The sequence below is a fragment of the Rhinolophus hipposideros genome, assembly GCF_964194185.1.
Source record: "Rhinolophus hipposideros genome assembly, chromosome: 21".
Lineage (NCBI taxonomy): Eukaryota > Metazoa > Chordata > Mammalia > Chiroptera > Rhinolophidae > Rhinolophus > Rhinolophus hipposideros.
In genome coordinates this window covers 22,680,555-22,698,163 of record NC_138067.1, presented here as the reverse complement: position 1 = coordinate 22,698,163, position 17,609 = coordinate 22,680,555, and the positions used below count along the sequence as shown (strand labels likewise).

Below are 17,609 nucleotides of genomic sequence, written 5' to 3'. Positions count from 1 at the left end.
GAGGGACCTGGGCCACCAAAGACCCGGATGCCTTTCTAACGGTGGAGGGATTTGAGTAGGAATAACCTGCCCAACCAACCCATGTCCTAGTAAAGTCATTCTGCCCACGGGGAGCATCGAGGGGCCCCAACTAGGGCAGGAAGCCAGGAAAGGGAGGGAAGGTTGGGAGCATTGGGCGGCACTTGAAGGATAAATCAAGTGTGAAGCACAGTGCAGCAGGTAAAGAATGGCTGAAAACCCCAAAGAATGGATTGAACAAGAGATTTTTTTTCCTCACACACCTCAGTTGGGAGGTGAGCAATGCAGAAGTGCCGTGCCTGTCGGGCCACGGCTCCTTCCACCGGGTTGCTCCGACATCCTCAGTGTGGGGCTAGGATGGTCGGCACATCGGGTTCCCAGTCAGCAAGAAAAGGAGGAAGGGACAAAGGGCAGAGGCCAGCTGCCTCGTGTGTGGGGGCTCCCACGAGTCTCTGGAGAGATGTGTCAGCCCCTTGGTTGGGGGTGGAGCACAGCTTATGCCATCCGCTCTTCTGGGACCTGTTAGGGCTGTGGGCACCTGCAGGGTCACCTGTTTGTGACTCCTGCACCTTGGGTAGGACACTGCCCATAGGATCGCCAGGATAGAGTGGCTCTGAGAGAGACTCTGGTTCAAGCCTCTTGTGAGCTGTTGCCAGTCTGATATTGGGCTACGAGACGCAGCTCTGCACCCCACACTCTGCTCCACACAGGCCTGTGTGCCCCCTCCCCTCCCCAGTCCGTCTGCCTGTAGGAAGGAGGCAGGACTGAAGAGGGAGGCCAGGCCCCACTGGCTACTTTGAGCTGAGTCAGGAACAACTTTTTCTCATCTTTGGCTTGTGTCTTCCCATCAAGAGTTGGGGAGTAGAGTTTCCTGAGGGCTGGAAGCAGAAGTCCCAACTGAATTAGAGGACAGTGGCCATGCTTAGCTCCCTCTCCCTGTCTCCTCCGTGTCTGTTCCTCCATTGTAGCTCACCCGGCTGGACCCTAAGAAACCCGGCCCATGGCAGCAGGAAGGCCCTCGTAGCCAGCCAGCCGTAGCTTTCCGGCTCATTCCTCCTCCAGGGGAGACTACAGCTGGTGGTGTGTCCTAGAGGCCCTGGAGGGAGAGGCCAGGCGGCGGGCACAGCAGCTGGGCTCTGCCAGGATCAGCTTCCGGGGTCCCAGACCCAGCCTCATCTTTGTACCCTGTCTAATCCAGGGCCACCTGTGTCTGGAGAAACAGTGGCCAAGTGGACACTCACTCCACAGTACTGAGTCTCTGTCCTCAGAGCCTTCCCAGGGCTGAGGTGGGAGACTTGCCCATGATAGCTGGGCAGAGAGTTAGCAGGCAGTGTCGCCCTGCCCATGTCCACGGGGCGGAGCTTGGCAGCCAGGAGACCTGGCCAGAGGTCATTGGCTGGCTGAAGGTGGGGCTCCATGGACTCTGGCCACCAGGGAACCCTGGATCACTGGCTTCTACTTTCTGCCCTACCTGCTCCTTCGACTGCCTGGCCAGAGACAGGTTGGTGGCAGAAGTGTGCCATGCTGGACTGGGGTAGCCCGACTGAGGCTGCTCCCAGGAGGGCTTTTGTGGAAGGAGCAGAGCCCTGCCAGGGGAGTACCTGTCCTGTGGGTGGTGGCAGGGAGCAGTGCCTGGCCAGTGAGTCTTGGGACAGGCCATAGCTCTCTCTCTGTCTCTGTCTCTGTCTCTGTCTCTTCCCCCTCCATGCTCTGCACACACCCCAGGGAGGCACACGCTTTTCCCTACCTATCTCTCACTCCCTGAATCTTTGCAGTTAAGCCTGGCCTGTCCTGGTTCTTCTGTGTGAGGCCAGGCAGGCAGCGGAAGCCCTGTGGGCCAGGAAACCAGTGAGCCCCTTGTGCCGGGCTGTGGACTCGAGCCCACATTTTGGTCATTGGTTCTGTTTCCCTCTCACTCAAGGGGCTTGCTCTCAGACTGCTTCTGGGTTCACCTGCTGGCACCTGGATGCCCTCTCCTGAGAAATCTCGTTGCTCCTAACCTGGCCAGCCTCAGTTGCTTTTATTTCATGATCATGAAAGTTGTGCTTGTTAGTCGTAGAATATACGTAATGTATGAAAAAGCCTAGCTATGAGCTGCCCTAATCAAGAAGTAATCACTGGCAAATTTTGGCATATTTTGTCTAGCATATTCTCTATTCATCTTTCACAGATTTGTACACATACTTCTGCATTTTGAGGTTATAGATTCAATATCAGATATCAAAAGCATTTTGTTGGGTGGGTCCCTGTACATGGTTCTGACTGCTGCCCTGGATTTTGCTGTGTTCCCCCTCCCCCCACTGTGAGGGTGGGCTCTAGGCAGTTTCTGATGGCACATGTCTCTGTGACAAGCTGTGATGCAGCACACATCTTGGTGTGTGTACATCTGTGCCCACATTTCAAGGTTGTGCTTTCATAAGCCTTGTCTTCCCCCTCAGGCTGAGGCTCCTAGTTCCAGGGGGGGAGGTCGGTGTGGCTGAGGAAGAATCCTGCCAGGACTTGGTTGGGGGGCTGGGGCCCTGGCACTCAGGACACCAGACGATGAGTGAGGGGGCCAGTGATAGGAGGGATCAGATGCCTGGAGCAGAGTGGCCTGCGGGACTGGGGGGGAGGGGTCAGGGCCACACGGGGGTGTTGGCACCCTTTGGGCTGGGCCTAGCGTTAGGAAGCTGAGAGCAGAAGTCGGTAGGGTCCCCAGTGGGAGGGGTGTTTTTGTGTGGTCACTCTCCGGGGAGTGCCTCTGGGTCAGGGACCGCAGCTGTGCCTGAGGGGACAGCTGTTGCCTGGGTCAGGCTGCGGGGAGACACAGCTGAGCTTAGTCCCGTTCCTTCTGGGAGCTTTGTCTCCTCCCCAGGCTCCTGGTGCTGGGCCATGGTGGGGCCAGGAGCAAGGGGACCCATGTCAGGTGTGTCCCTCACTCTCAGTGAGAAGTCAGATGGTCACCCCCTCCGTCCCACAGCATTCAGTGGTGCTCCACTGCCCAGAGGAGGAAACTGAGCTCCTGGATGGGGGTGGGGTAGGGGTGTGCCAGGGCCAACTGGCCTGGGTCATGTGTGAGTCTCCCCCTTTTGCAGAACGGGGAGACTGGCAGCTTGGGAGTGGGGGACACAGCCTGGAGGTGGCTGGGCGCCTGGGCAGAATGGGGCTGACGGCCTGTCCCATCCCAGTGGGTCTTGGTAGCCGTTATCTTCACGCCTCACTTCTGCTCTCTACAGACACCCTGCTGGGGCTCTGCCCTGCCTGGGTCTGTCTGTCTTTGGATGTGTGTGTGGCTGTGGGAATTTGTTTTCTCTGCTTCTCTGTGTCTGTCTTCTGCACTGTTGAGATGTGTGTGAGAGAGAGCATGTGGGTCTTGGGATGCGGTCTGTGTCTCTTCCCAGTCTCTGGCTGTGTCCCCGCCCCCAGGGGCCTCCTGGTCCTGCTAACGGAGCCCCAGGTGTGGAGTATGGAGGCCTGTGATTAGTGGGCTCAGCAGCTCTCTGGAGAGTTGGTTTCCCTAACAAGCTTTTCTCCACTGGCGGCTGCCTTACTATTTTTTTCTCCCAGAAAAACATTTGCTGGCCAATATGGCTGCTTACTGTCACCGACTGAGCCGCAGGAATGGCAAGCTGCCCAGAGCCCAAGGCCTGGAGTCCGGCCCCCAGAGCCCTCTGCCTGTGCTCCCTGCTCTTTCTCATCTGTGGGAGGTTGAGAGGGGCTTGGGTACACACCCCTTTTCGTGAAGCTGGGTCCGGGTCCTTACCTCTCTCAGAGGTCGGCAGGGCCTAGAGATGCCTCAGGCCTTGCCTCAAGGCTCCGCCAACCTGCCACGTCCCGCCAGCTCCGCCTGCCTGCCCTGCTGTTGGCAGGTTCCAGTGTCTAAAAATAGCTTTGGAGGAGACTCAAGTCTGGGGCTCGAGGAGGGAGATGAGTCTGAGGAGGGCCGCCAACTCCACTCCCAGACACGCTGTGGGTGGGGTGCAGTGGGCCGGGAATACCCCATGGAGGTCCGCCCCAGCAACTTGGGGAGAGCCTGCCCAAGAGCCCCCAAGTTGCTGCAGCTTTGCTGCCCAGGAGACAGCCAGGGGACGTGTCAGATCAGCAGGAGGCTCTGCCAAGGCCTGGGCTAATCAGAAAAGTGCTGGTGCCTACACTTCCAGAGGGGACACTCTGCTGCTCCTGGGATACCCAGTGTGTGCACATGCAGCCTGCACCCTCCAGGGCACAGGGGGTGCAGAGCTGGCTGTCACTGTCACGGGAGCTGGATACAAGCATGGACACAGAGTTCTGCAGGAGCTGAGCCCCAGGGCGGGCCCTGCCTCAGCCCTGCTGCCCCCAGGGGTGTGTGTGAGGAGGGCCTGAGTCAACTGTGTCCCAGACATCCCCTTTGATTATGGAACAAAAGGCCTTTCTGTGGAGAAGAGCAGAGCAGGGAACCTTGTGGGGGAGGCCTGCCCTGAGCTGACTTAGGAGATCCCGCTGGCCCCTCCCACAGGCCTGACCCCCACACAGGGCAGGCCCCTCCCCTAGGACCCGAGGAGTATGCAGGGAAGAAAGCTGCCAGCCCCGCACTGCCTGCCAGGTCTGGTGCTGACGTAAAGGACTGGGCAGCTCAGAGCTCTGGACCCTGGGCCAGGGGAAGGGCAAGGAAGGGGCTGGCCTCCTCTCTGGTCTCGGTCCTGTGGGTGTGGTGCAGTGTGGAGTGGCCTTCTTGGTTCTAGTCTTGTTTATTCCCTCATACCCTCACCCATCCCTCCATCTGCCTGAGAACTGGCCATGAGGTCTGAGATTCCTTACTGGCCCCAAGATGTGCTGGGGGCGATGAGGAGGGCAGAGGTGCTGCCTGCTGCTCTGCCGTGCCACCACTTCCTTGGAGGCTCCAGGCTTTGCCTGTTGGGATCTCCTGCAGGCCACCTCCTCTGGGCCTAGCCTGGGAAGGCACAGCCTGCCACCACCAACTCCATTTGTCCTGGAGCCAGAAGGTGGTTGCTGGGTCCCATACTTGGGATAGACCATTGCTGGCAGATCTTTCTGAGGAGGGTGCAGCTGGGAGGCGTCCCCAGGCAGGGGCACCCCACTCAAGGGTGGCCCATCCTCCATCAGCCTATATGTACCCTCGTTGGGAACCTTCCAGGTCATCCAACTGTGAAGACCACTTCGGTATCCTGACCATAGCCAAAGTGTCTAAGCTAACCCTAGGGGGTCTTAGTATTTTCCAGGCATTGTATTTCATTGAAGAAAGGGCAGAGAATGCAAGGGGATGAGAGCTCCCTTGCCTCTGAGTAGCCTCTGAGCCCACCCGTGGGGAGCCCCAGCCTTTGTGTATGTCATGGGGGAGTGGAGTCTCCCTGAGGACCTGAGGGGGGACCCTGGGGCCTGGCTTCTAGGGCCGGTGGTAACAGTCAGCTGTCTGCCCTTAGGTGGTGGTGCCCACCCGTGTGGGACAGGGCTATGTGTTTGAGACCTCCCAGCCAGAACAAGATGAGTATGATATCCCGCGTCACCTGCTGGGCCCGGGACCCCAGGACATCTATGACGTGCCCCCTATTCGGGGGCTACTGCCCAGCCAGTATGGCCAGGAGGTAAGTGTCGGGACTGGGGTAGGGGTAAGTCGGCCTGGCCCTGGCCAGGGTAGGGTGGTCCTAAGGTGGGTGCTGTGTGGTTTCTGCTCTTTCCATCCCCTCAGGTGACCTGGGCACCTGTATCACTGTACCTTTTCTGCCCCCAGGTATATGACACGCCCCCCATGGCTGTCAAGGGTCCCAATTGCCGGGACCCATCTCTGGACGTCTATGACGTGCCCCCCAGTGTGGAGAAGGGCCTGCCGCCATCCAGCCACCATGCGGTGAGCAATCAGGGCGTGCTGGGGCCTCGGGCTGAGACCGGACTGGGCGTGGGATTCTGGGTATGACTGAGCGTGTGTGCTGGGATGGGGACCCATGTCTACAGGGTTGAGGGCATTGAGAGACCTGACTCCAGACCCCGGCTCTACCCCTCACTCACTCTGTGACGAACGCTTCTCAAAACCTCAACGTCCTCATCTGTAAAAGGGCCCCTTGGAGGGCTTTCTTCACAGGTGCTTGAGAGGATTACACAAGATGTCAGCAAGCTGGCCCAGAATTCCTGACCCAGACCAGGACACTTCTGAAAGCGCGAGGGAGATGACCAGTAATACACGTCACCCTGAATAAAACACAAGTAGCTCAGCCAAGTACCTGCCACAGAGCAGAGAATACACAAGCCCTGGTGGTGGTGGTGGTGCTGATGGCGGTAGCAGTGAAAGTGCTGTCATAGTGGATCTTCCACCAAGTGTGTGAAGTTGTGAAGTGAATTAAATCATCTAATCCTCACAACAAGCCTATGAGAAAGTTTTCCCATTTTATAGGTGAGCAGACAGACACAGAGAGGTTGAGTCACCTTCCTTAAGTCACACAGCTAGGAAACCATGGAGCTAGGATTTTGAACTCAGGTCTGGCTCCAGAGTTGGGCTCTTGACCATAACCTGCGTGGCTAAGAATCCTGGCGAATGTGCACCTGGGCTGTGTCTGTGTACGTGACTGGCTCCTGCCCCTAAGCTCCCAGGTGGGCAGATGGGCAGGAGCCTTGACCACCCTTTGGCCCCTCCAGCTGTACGATGTTCCTCCATCGGTGAGCAAGGATGTGCCCGATGGCCCACTGCTGCGTGAGGAAACCTATGATGTGCCCCCTGCGTTCGCCAAGGCCAAGCCCTTTGACCCGACCTGCCACCCAGTGGTCCTTGCTGCACCCGCTCCAGACTCGCCACCAGCTGAGGACGTGTACGACGTGCCGCCCCCGGCTCCCGACCTCTACGACGTGCCCCCTGGCCTGCGGCGGCCTGGCCCCGGCACCCTCTACGACATGCCCCGCGAGCGGCTTCTTCCTCCTGAGGCAGCTGACAGCGGCGTAGCTGACGATGGTGTGTACGCGGTGCCCCCCCCAGCTGAGCGAGAGGCCCCCGCTGATGCCAAGCGCCTGTCGGCCTCCAGCACAGGCAGCACACGCAGCAGCCAGTCAGCCTCGTCCCTGGAGGCCGTGGTCCCGGGCCGTGAGCCCCTGGAGCTGGAGGTGGCTGTGGAGGCCCTGGCGCGGCTGCAGCAGAGTGTGAGCACCACTGTCGCCCACCTCCTGGACGTGGCGGGCAGTGCTGGCGGAGGTGGGGGCTGGCGCAGCACCGCCGAGCCTCAGGAGCCCCCCGTGCAGGACCTGCGGGCTGCCATGGCCGCTGTCCAGGGGGCGGTCCATGAGCTGCTGGAGTTCGCCCGCAGCGCCGTGGGCAATGCTGCCCACACTTCCGACCGCACGCTGCATGCCAAGCTTAGCCGGCAACTGCAGAAGATGGAGGACGTGTACCAGACGTTAGTGGCCCACAATCAGACTTTCGACAGTACCCGGGGAGGCCCTGGGGCCAGTCCTGAAGACCTAGACCGCCTGGTGGCCTGCTCACGGGCTGTGCCCGAGGACGCCAAGCAGCTGGCCTCCTTCTTACATGGCAACGCCTCGCTGCTCTTCAGACGGACCAAGGCTCCTGTGCCAGGGCCTGAAGGGGGCGGCCCCATGCACCCAAACCCCACTGACAAGGCCAGCAGCATCCAGTCCCGGCCCCTGCCCTCACCCCCCAAGTTCACCTCTCAGGACTCACCAGATGGGCAGTACGAGAACAGTGAGGGGGGCTGGATGGAGGACTATGACTACGTCCACCTGCAGGTGGGTACCTTCCCCGCCCAGGTCCCCAGGGCCCTGGGCAGGGTTCCTGGCCCTCTCCCAGCTGATTTTTCCACCTGTGTTGTGGGGCCCTCATCACCCCCACGTGGAGGGCTCTTGTGGCCAAAGGAGGGTTTGGCCCCAGCAGTGCCTCAGTGAGGCCCTTGTGCCCTCCTCTCACTTGGACCGTCCAGGCTAGGCCTTTGGACCCCCGAGCCCATGTCATCAGGGCCCTGCAGTGCCAGCCAGGAGTTGAGCTGCTTGGCGACCAGGGTAGAGGTGGCTCTGTTCTGTTTGGGGAGATGGAGTCTGAAATGTAAGCAAGGACAAAGATAGTTACAGGCATGGGAGAAATAAGGTGATGGAGGGTGGAGTAGGAGTGGGCCTCTGATCAGAGAACTGCATGCCAGCTGAGTAGTCTCAGCATTCCGGGCTGGGCCGAGTCGGCAGGTGCCAAAGCCAGTGGTCTGGAAAGCAGGGAACAGGCCCTGTACGCCTGGGGGATGGGCTTGGATGTGATTCCTGGCATGGGAACCCTGGGCAGGGAGGATGGCCATGGGCACATAGCGTGTGCCCAACCCTTTCCTGGGCTGGCTGGAGTTGGAGGAGGCTCAGGAGAAATGCTTCCCCTGGAAGCTGCCCCCACCCACCCTAGACTTGGTGGCTGCAGTAGGAGCCTGGTGTGGTATGCAGCGACACCTGGTGGCTGCCCATCCCACACTCGGCCCTATCGGACCTGTGGGGCTTCTGGCTCAGCCCAGTCTTGTGTCTCCCCTCTAGGGGAAGGAAGAGTTTGAGAAGACCCAGAAGGAGCTATTGGAAAAGGGCAACATCATGCGGCAGGGGAAGGGCCAGCTGGAGCTGCAGCAGGTGAGGAAGCTCAGATTCACCAGCTTCTCCCAGCACAGGCTTCTCATCTGTCAGAGAAGCCACCCCTCAGAGCCCCTCTCCAGAGCTGAGCCTCCGGGCCCTCCCAGCTCAGCCAGTCCCCCCTCAACCACATGACTGTCTCCGTGTGTTAAGTTATGATTAGAATAATCGTGGTAGGCATTTTAGAGTGCACATACAGAAACGTAGAAAAAAGAAAAAAGCCATTCACACCCAGAGGTGTGTTTGAGATGATACTTTGTGAACAGTTACGTCTGCTTTTACCTCAAGCATTTTTCCATGGTATTAAACATTCCTCATAAGTTATTTTTAAAGGCCACATAACATCTGTTACTGTTGAACATTTACATTGTACCCAATTTTCCTTAATATAAATAGTACTGCTGTGTTTATTTGCAGACAGAATTTTCTTCATATTTTGGATCATTTGAAAGGGATAGTAAAAAAAAAAAAAAACTAAGATTCTGATTATGAAGATAATAGAAAATTAAAATATAGACTAGCACAAAGTAAATACAGAAATATCACCTGTAAGGTTTCTCTCACCCTGCCTTCCCCCGGGCATGGGGAAGGATGGTATAGAGAGCCTGCTTTCCCTACCCTGAGACCCGAGACAAGGCATGCATATTTCAAAGCCAGTTTTCTCAGCTGTAAAGCGGGGGGGTTATAATTGTTTCTATCTCAGGGTCGATGTGACAATTAAATAAGTTTAAAAGAAAGCACAGGAGTGGCCAGTTAGCTCAGTTAGTTAGAGCGTGGTGCTAATAACACCAAGGTTGCCGGTTCAATCCCCACATGGGCCACTGTGAGCTTCACCCTCCTTATAAAAACAAAAAAAGCACAATGCTTAGGAAGTTCCTGGCACATAGAGCACACTAGAAAAAGAAATTTTATTTTATGTGTTTGAGAATATATATATATATATATATATATATATATATATATATATGTAATATATGGAATTTCCACTGATTCAAGATTTCATATGCACTTTATTCTCTTTGTCTTCCTCTGAACTCTTCCAGCACTTAATCAGTCCTCTGTTGGTGTTTACTTTTTTAAACAGTGCTGTGTAGAATATAAATCTCTTCACATATCTGATTGATCACTTAGAGAAATTACTAGAAGCTGGAAGATAGGAACGTGTATGAAAAACTCTAAACATCTATAGTTCCTAGGCCAGGAACATAATGTACAAGTAAAATACAAGTACATAAAATGTATTGGCAAAGATGTTTATTGCTCCATTTCCGTATCAGTGAAAAATCTGGACTCGCCCCAAATGTCTAATAATAGAGTATTGTTTGAATAAAGTATGAACATTCATACAGTTGAATATTATGTAGCTATTAAGAATTGTCAAAGAATGAAAAAGACTCACCAGAGTTTAAAACAAGAATGAGTGTATTCTCTCACTAGGCAACACTGAGGGATGAGTTTCAGCAGGTAGCTTGCCTACGGTGAGGAAAGTTGAGGGTTTCAAGTGTCAGGTTTCATGTTGGTTTTGCCAATTAAGGCTTGACATCTTGGGTAGAATGGATCTTGTCTGTCCTTGAGTCTGTGCACAGCTGGTCACAGCCACTCAGTCCCCTGGTCAGAACCAGCTGTGGTGAGGACACATTGGTCACACCAGTGACTCCCAGGCAAGGGCTGTGGCTGGTGGAAATTTCCTCCTCCCACGTGCTTTTTTACATACTGGTATGAAATGAATGACCTGTTGTTGTCAGGTGCTAAAAGTAGGCGATAAAATACTATACGTTTTCAGTGTTCTAATTAAAAAGGAAATTCATGTTTAAAGGAAAATATCTTGGAAAAATGTCCAATTTTTGTATGGATTTTTGTTTTCTGAAACTTGACAAATGCCAGGACCTTTCTTTTGTTTAAAATTTTTATTATGAAAAATTAATACATTTATAAAATTGAAGAAAATAGTCCCCCAGGTATCATTAACTCAGCCCCAATCATTCTCAGCACAACAGCTAATCCCCCAAATCATTTCAAAGATATTTTATGTTATTTCATCTGTGAAAACTTTAGTGTGCAGTTCTAAAAGCTAATTTGTCAGAATTTTAACATTTCTGGGTCCGTGGGAGTCCAGGTGACGGCTGCCTTTTTCTGCTTATTGTATTTGAATCTTACATTATATAGGTTAAGAAAATGTTTGGTTTAGCTTTTCATTTTGAAGTATTTATAGATTCACGGGAAGTTGCAAAGAGATTACAGAGCAGTCCTGTGTACTTTTCACCCAGTTTCCCCCCAAGATTGCATCCTGAGTAACTAGAGAACACCCAGACCAAGAGACTGACCTCTCTAGCCCCTGAAGCCACTCCTTTCTTCTCCATTTCTACTGTTTTAAAAATGTTACATAAATGGAATCATAAATGATATTGGCGAAAAAGTTATTTGGAGAATCTCTAGAACAAAAAAGTTATTTGGTAAGGATACATGCTCCACCAGTAGGATAGAGGTGACCTGTTCCCCATGGCCACTGACTCAGAGTATCGTCCCTTTTTAGAAGAGGTCCATTTTTATCCTTCTTGCTCTGTGCCTGCGGTTTTCACTCTGCTTTCCCTCTCTCCAGCTGAAGCAGTTCGAGCGGCTGGAGCAGGAGGTGTCACGACCCATAGACCATGATCTGACCAACTGGACCACGGCCCAGCCTCTGGCCCCGGGGCGGACAGGCGGCCTGGGGCCCTCGGACCGACAGCTGCTGCTTTTCTACCTGGAGCAGTGCGAGGCCAACCTGACCACGCTGACCAATGCGGTGGACGCCTTCTTCACTGCTGTGGAAACCAACCAGCCACCCAAGATCTTCGTGGCACACAGCAAGTTCGTCATCCTCAGCGCCCACAAGCTGGTGTTCATTGGGGACACGCTGTCGCGGCAGGCCCAGGCCGCTGACGTTCGCAGCCAGGTGACCCACTATAGCAACTTGCTGTGCGACCTCCTGCGTGGCATTGTGGCTACCACCAAGGCGGCCGCCCTGCAGTACCCATCGGCCACCGCCGCCCGGGACATGGTGGACAGGGTCAAGGAGCTGGGCCACAGCACCCAGCAGTTCCGCCGGGTGCTGGGCCAGCTGGCAGCCGCCTGAGAACCGATGGCCAGAGCGACGGAGGGCCGCAGAGGTCATGCTGCCCCAAGCACATACCCCAAGAGAGCCATGGCGCCGCTGGCATCGGGACGCGCAACCCTAGCTCCACCCAGGCCTGGGGTCCCAACTGTCCAGGGATTTGTACATATTTATGACGGGGCAGGATATGGGATGGTGCAGAGCTGGGCCCGTGAGCCTAGGCCAAGGAGCAGGCGCTTGGTCTTCCCCAAGTATGCTGCGGGCCTGGGGAGGGTCAAGGAGGCCCGGCCAGGAGCATGCAGGCCCCCTGACCCATATGGCCTGGGGTGACGCCTGGGGCTGACCCCAGCTCCACAAGGGTGCTGTGTACCCCCCCCCCCAGGGCCAATGCAGCTGTTGCGTGATCCTTCTGAACACTAGGAGAAAACCCTAAAAAACTATTTTTCATTATTGATTTTCCAATCATTTGACTAATAGGCTACATTTAAATAAAATTCTAAAAATGAAAAGCAGCCTCCTGAGGTGTGAGAGGTGAGAGGGTCCTTGGGTGGAAAGGCGGGTGTGTCCTCACTTGTGGATGCCCAGGGTAGGAGTGGTTGGTTGCGGGGGTCCATGGTGAGGCTGTGGGCAGCCTCTTGGGAGGGTGAAGAAGCAATGGGTCCCCGCAGAAGAAAACCAAGGCTACAGGGCACAGGGCAGGGCCAAGGAGGTGAGGCCCCAGGCTAGGGCCTGACAGCGGCAGGCTCAGCCCAAGCACCCTACGAGGATTATCTCCTGCAGGCGGGGTGAGCTCTGCTAAATGGCTGCAAGGCCTTGGGAGCTGGAGGTGCACCCAGCTCGCCATGAAGTCTGGGCTGGGAGTCCAGTGTCCAGGGCTGGCTCGGAGCCCTGAGAGTCCAGCCTTGTCTCACCTTCCCAAGCTGCTGGCTCTGCCTGATCTTTCTTTTCTTGTTATAAAATTTTTATTGGGCAACTATTTTTTTCCAGGACCCATCAGCTCCAAGTCAAGTCGTTGTCCGTCAATCTAGTTGTGGAGGGCGTACACAGCTCAGCTCCAAGTCCAGTCTCCATTTTCAACCTAGTTGCAGGGGGGCGCAGCCCACCATCCCATGCGGGAATTGAACTGGCACCCTTGTTAAGAACACACGCTCTAGGGGTGGCCGGATGACTCAGTTGGTTAAAGCATGAGCTCTCAACAACAAGGTTGCCGGTTCAATACCCGCATGGGATGGTTGTCTGCGCCCCCTGCAACTAAGATTGAAAACGGCGACTGGACTTTGGAGCTGAGCTGCGCCCTCCACAACTAGATTGAAGGACATCAATTTGGAGCTGATGGGACTGATGGGCCCTGGAGAAACACTGTTCTCCAACTAAAAATAATGATAATAAATTTGAAAAACACGCTTTGACCAACTGAGCCATCTGGCTGATTTTCTTCCTCCAGCATCTTAAGGTCTTCTGCTCAGGCCACGGCTCACCCAGCTGATCCTTTAATAGGACAGAAGCAGCCAGGAAAGGGTAACAGGAAGGAGGGTGCTCCCTCATCAACCACTGAGAGTGTTGGGTCCCTTCTAGTGTCCCCAGTGGGGGCCTGGGAGGATTCCTGGAAGCACAGGTGTGTGCGGCCAACAGCAGACTCACCCCCTGGATGCCAGTTTTGGCAGGGGGCCTGAGCATGCTGAGCAGGGGGCAGATGGTGACCCTGTAATCCAGGTGGGAGAGTGAGGGTCAAAGTCCCATTTCATCTTCCGGTGCCCTTCCCAGCTCTTCTGGAGAGGGGTCTAAGGAGAGACCCCCCTGTACCGGGCCCAGCAAAGGCCCAAGTTCAGGCCTTGGAGGCCCCAACACAGAAGATAGACACCATCGATGTGGATTTCACTGGTTTATTGAGACTGTGGGAGCAGAGTCAGCAGGAAGGCCAGGGTGGGGCTGGGGCTCAGTTGGCGGCCAGGATCTGCCGCACCCAGGGCATGAGTTCCGTCACACGGGCGTACACTCCAGGCGTGGAGGTGGAGCAGGTACCGCTGCCCCAGGACACGATGCCCACCAGGGTCCAGGCTCCATCCTTCTGGCAGACCAGGGGGCCGCCAGAATCACCCTGTGGGAGAAGGAGAAGCGGGCTTGGATCTGGCAGCCCAGGTGGGGTTCCCAGATGTTCCCAGAGCCCAGCCTGATTGCCAGAAGACTTAGCACAAGCATACTGGAAAGATGATGAAAGAAACTTGAGCAGCTCCTTCTATGGTTTGTGCCCCTGGAAGTCTGGACCACCCTCTGGGGTGGGGTTTTGTGATAGAGGCTCAGTAAAGCTGGTTTGATTAGTAGGGGGAGAGTACGAGTGATGCTGGTCTTGGGGCCGCTGTCAGGAAGAGCTGTCCAGCCCCTTCTGGAGCCATTCTAGGCTGCCATGTTCCACCACCCAGGCTGTGCACTGCACAACTCCAGGAAGTACCATTTGCTCAGACGCCAATATCAATGGAATTTTGGATTGTGGTGGCTCCAAAGCCAAAGCCCCTTGCTCTGGCACTTCTGCTGAGGTCATTGGTGGGTGATCCGCCAAGATCTGTCTTCCCAACTACTTAGGTAGGAATGACCAGCGAAATGCCCTGTTACTTCCATTTCCTCTCTACCAAGCCCTGGCCTGGCCTTTTGCTCAAATCCACCCCAGGCTGGGAGGGAAGGGATTCGAGGGTAGCCTAGGAAGCCATACCATGCAGGAGGAGACGCCGCTGGCGCCCGCACAGACCATGAGGTTGGTGATCTTGTTGCCCCAGAACTTCTTGCAGTTGGTGTTAGACAGGAGGGGCAGGGCTGCCTGCTGCAGCTTGTCGGGGGTCTTGGCATCTGGAAGGGCAGAGTGGGTGGTCAGTAACAGTAGCCCTGCCCTGCCCGCAGCCTCCACTTCTTGTCCACCCACCCTGTGGCCACTCACTGTTGTGTTTGGTCAAGCCCCAGCCCGTGGTGGCGCACAGCGACCCCGCAGGGAAGTCGTCAGAGTCCTCAGGCAGGCACACAGGGGACACGGTCTGGGAGAAGCGGGCGGGCGTGGCCAGCTTCAGCAGGGTGATGTCGTTGTTGATGGTGAACATGTTGAACTTGGGGTTCTTGAAAACCTGTTGGGTGGGGCCAACAGCCACAGTTGGGGTGTGGGAAGAAGCCAGCGCAGGGCAGAACCAGGGCGCTGGGCTACCCCTCATCGCCTTGGTGTCCTCTCTGGACAACGGTCTGTTTAGCTCAGCAGCGCCTCCTGTGGGCCCAGGTGCAGGCACAGACGGTCCCTACGTGAAACCTCACACACCCTGCTTTCTGCTTTGCGGTATCACGATGGGGTGTTGGGGTGATCGGGAGCTGGGGCACCCCTTCCCACTACGCCCAGACCAAGGGGTTTTCCGGCCTCTTGATCCAGTCCAGTTAGCCTGGGCTGCAACTGCCAAGAGCCCACTCTGCCTGGGGCCACCTGGACTCCGAGGGCCGCCATACCTTGGCAATCTTCAGCACCTGGATGTCCTCAGCGTCTGAGCCCTGGTCAAACTCCCCGGCCACGACCAGGTGAGAGGTTCTGGGAAGGGCCAGAGAAAGGAGGGTTTCCTGACATGAGGTGGTGGGGCCCTGCCGGGCTGCCGGGTGTGGTGTGTGCCGTGCGGATCACAGAGATGCAGAAGCTCAGAATATCAACAACTGCCCCCTGGAACAACTATGCCAACTGTCTACCCCATGTTTCCTTCCCAGAGATCCCTGGGAGAACAGCAGGACTGAATTTTCTTCACATTTCCAAATTAGGAAACTGACAAACAAAGGAGTCAAAGGACTAGTCCTCAGTGCTGAGGGTCTTCCCCCCACCTTAAGGGGTTTCCTGGGGACCCGAGGCCCTCACCTGACACTGCAGTGGGCAGCGGTCACCACCCAGTCCTCGCTGATGAGGGAGCCCCCACAGAAGTGGAAGCCGGTCTTGTCCTGGAGGAAGATGGGGTGGTGAGTACTGGCTGGACACCAGCAGCCCCCAGTGGGCCCACCACCCCAGTGTGTCCCCCACTCATGTGCAGAACCCCCTCACCTGCAGGGACACCTGCCAGGGCCAGGAGCCAGGGATAGCCTCTTCCCCATTGACGATCCTGGACAGGCCACTCAGCACGGGGTGGATGGCAGGGACCCCGCAGCCTGGGGGTGGGAGTATATGGTGAGGGGTGGAGGCCAAGGTCAATTCTGTGCCCCCCAGCCAGGTCCCATGGCCCCAGGAATTCCCCACAGACAACTCAGTCTGCTGTATGCATTAGCCCGGACAAGTCCAGTGGATTGAGTGTCAGGTGGTACAGGACCAAAGCCTGGGCAGGGGGCTGGGCTCCGTGGGTTTGATCCCCGGCCCCATCACTGCAGGACTGAATTAACTACTGCTTAACTACTCTAAGTCTCAGTTTTCCCATCAGCAAAATGGGCGCCATACAGTTGCTAACCTCACAGAGTCGGTATAAGGACATAAGAGGAGTTACCAGGCACAGCAGGAACTTGTTCTGTTCCTGACACATAGTAAGCACTCAGCAAACACAAGTTAGAAAGGGCTGGTGGGTGCTGAGCAACACCTGCCAACGTGCTCACTCTCTGAGCCTGTTTGGGAGCCCCCAACCGTTCAGAGAACTTTCTGTCCCTCTGGACCTGTCTTCCCTGTTCCCTGCACAGGGTGTGAGGCCTTGGGACAGCCCCAGGAATGTCTCCCTATTCCCCGGTGGCCTCACTCTGGCTGGTCTGATCCAACCCTCCCAGCATGCCCATTGTAGAGATGGGTCTGGTGAGGCTCAGAGGGGGAGAGACTCGCTCAGGCTCACACCACCAGGCACGGTTGAACTGGGAGTAGGGACCCCTGGGCCCCTTGCTGGCCTCAGGGTTGGGGAGACAGCCTTTCCAGCCTCCACCTGCCCCGGCACTCACCGAAAGCTGTGCCCAGGAGGGCGCAGGACAGGAGCAAGAGGAAAGTCATGGTGCTGTGTTCAGGGAGGTGTAGAGCCCCTGCCTGGATGTTTCCTTGTTATATACCTGAGCACGAGGGTGTTATCTGGCGACCTTGAGGTGACAATCTCTTTCCTGGGTGTGTGCCAGAGAGGGCAGGATGTGTCAGAGCAGGCCAGGGACAGCAGCAGCTGCGGCCATGGCCAAGCTTGGGGTCATGGCCAAGGGCAAAGCTGAGGCCAACCAAGGTGGCCTCCAACCCACAGCCAAGAAGAAAATGAGATCTCATGGCTGTTTTTCATTCCCATTGCACTTGGTTTCCTCTTCCTGGCCCTGCCTCGGGAGGGGCCCTATGGCAGCAGCCAGACTTGGCCAAGATTTGAGCCCCAACTGAGTCTCTCATGGTCTAGAGGACCTTGGACAAGTAATTTAACTCATCTGTTAGTTGTTCAAAACTCCCTGGGCAGTGTGGTCAAGTAGTGGGGATGTGTGGCGACCGAGACCGAGGGGTGGGTGTTGGCACAGGTGGTCAGGGACTGAGGGTGTTTCTCTCCTGCCCCCCGCTCTTGGGTTGGCCAAGAAGGTTCAGTGAAGGCTCACTTTAGCATCTGTGGTGGTCACTCAGGCTGTTTGCAGTGTGGCTTGGAGGGGCATGCAGCCCACTGCCAATTCACAGGGACCTGGGCCCTTCACCCAGGTGCCATGAGTCCCTGGAGTTAAGCATGAGGCATCCAGGGCAAGACTGGGTCCAGGGGCCAGCTAGAGGGCCCTTTTGTCACCCCCACAAGAGCTGATGGAGGCTGGACCAGGCAGGATACCATGTTTCCCCGAAAATAAGACCGGGTCTTATATTAATTTTTGCTCCAAAAGACGCATTAGGGCTGATGTTCAGGAGATGTCATCCTGAAAAATCATGCTAGGGCTTATTTTCTGGTTAGGTCTTATTTTGGGGGAAACACAGTAGTAGGAGCAAGGAGGTCTGTTTCTGGCT

The 17,609-nt window shown here is 55.9% G+C and overlaps 2 protein-coding genes across 5 annotated transcripts in view; one reads left to right on the top strand and one right to left on the bottom strand.

Moving 5' to 3' along the window:
• BCAR1 (BCAR1 scaffold protein, Cas family member) overlaps positions 1–12,182 on the top strand; it is a 35,718-nt gene extending 23,536 nt beyond the window's left edge. For all 4 annotated transcript variants that reach the window (XM_081032943.1, XM_081032941.1, XM_081032942.1 and 1 more), the window contains 5 exons: positions 5,418–5,579; positions 5,726–5,842; positions 6,625–7,722; positions 8,500–8,589; positions 11,189–12,182. In XM_081032943.1, coding sequence (XP_080889069.1) covers positions 5,418–5,579; positions 5,726–5,842; positions 6,625–7,722; positions 8,500–8,589; positions 11,189–11,701 — 1,980 coding nt within the window. In that variant the 3' untranslated portion in view covers positions 11,702–12,182. The remainder of the gene's footprint in view (positions 1–5,417; positions 5,580–5,725; positions 5,843–6,624; positions 7,723–8,499; positions 8,590–11,188) is intronic.
• Positions 12,183–13,550: 1,368 nt separating this feature from the next.
• Positions 13,551–16,649, bottom strand: LOC308489839 (chymotrypsinogen 2; the record flags this gene model as incomplete). The annotated part of the gene is made up of 7 exons (XM_081031478.1): positions 13,551–13,778; positions 14,388–14,521; positions 14,610–14,790; positions 15,158–15,236; positions 15,552–15,631; positions 15,732–15,835; positions 16,601–16,649. 7 exons carry the CDS (start codon positions 16,647–16,649, stop codon positions 13,617–13,619), a joined length of 789 nt encoding a protein of 262 aa, XP_080887604.1. The 3' UTR covers positions 13,551–13,616.
• Between the last annotated feature and the right edge of the window lie 960 nt (positions 16,650–17,609).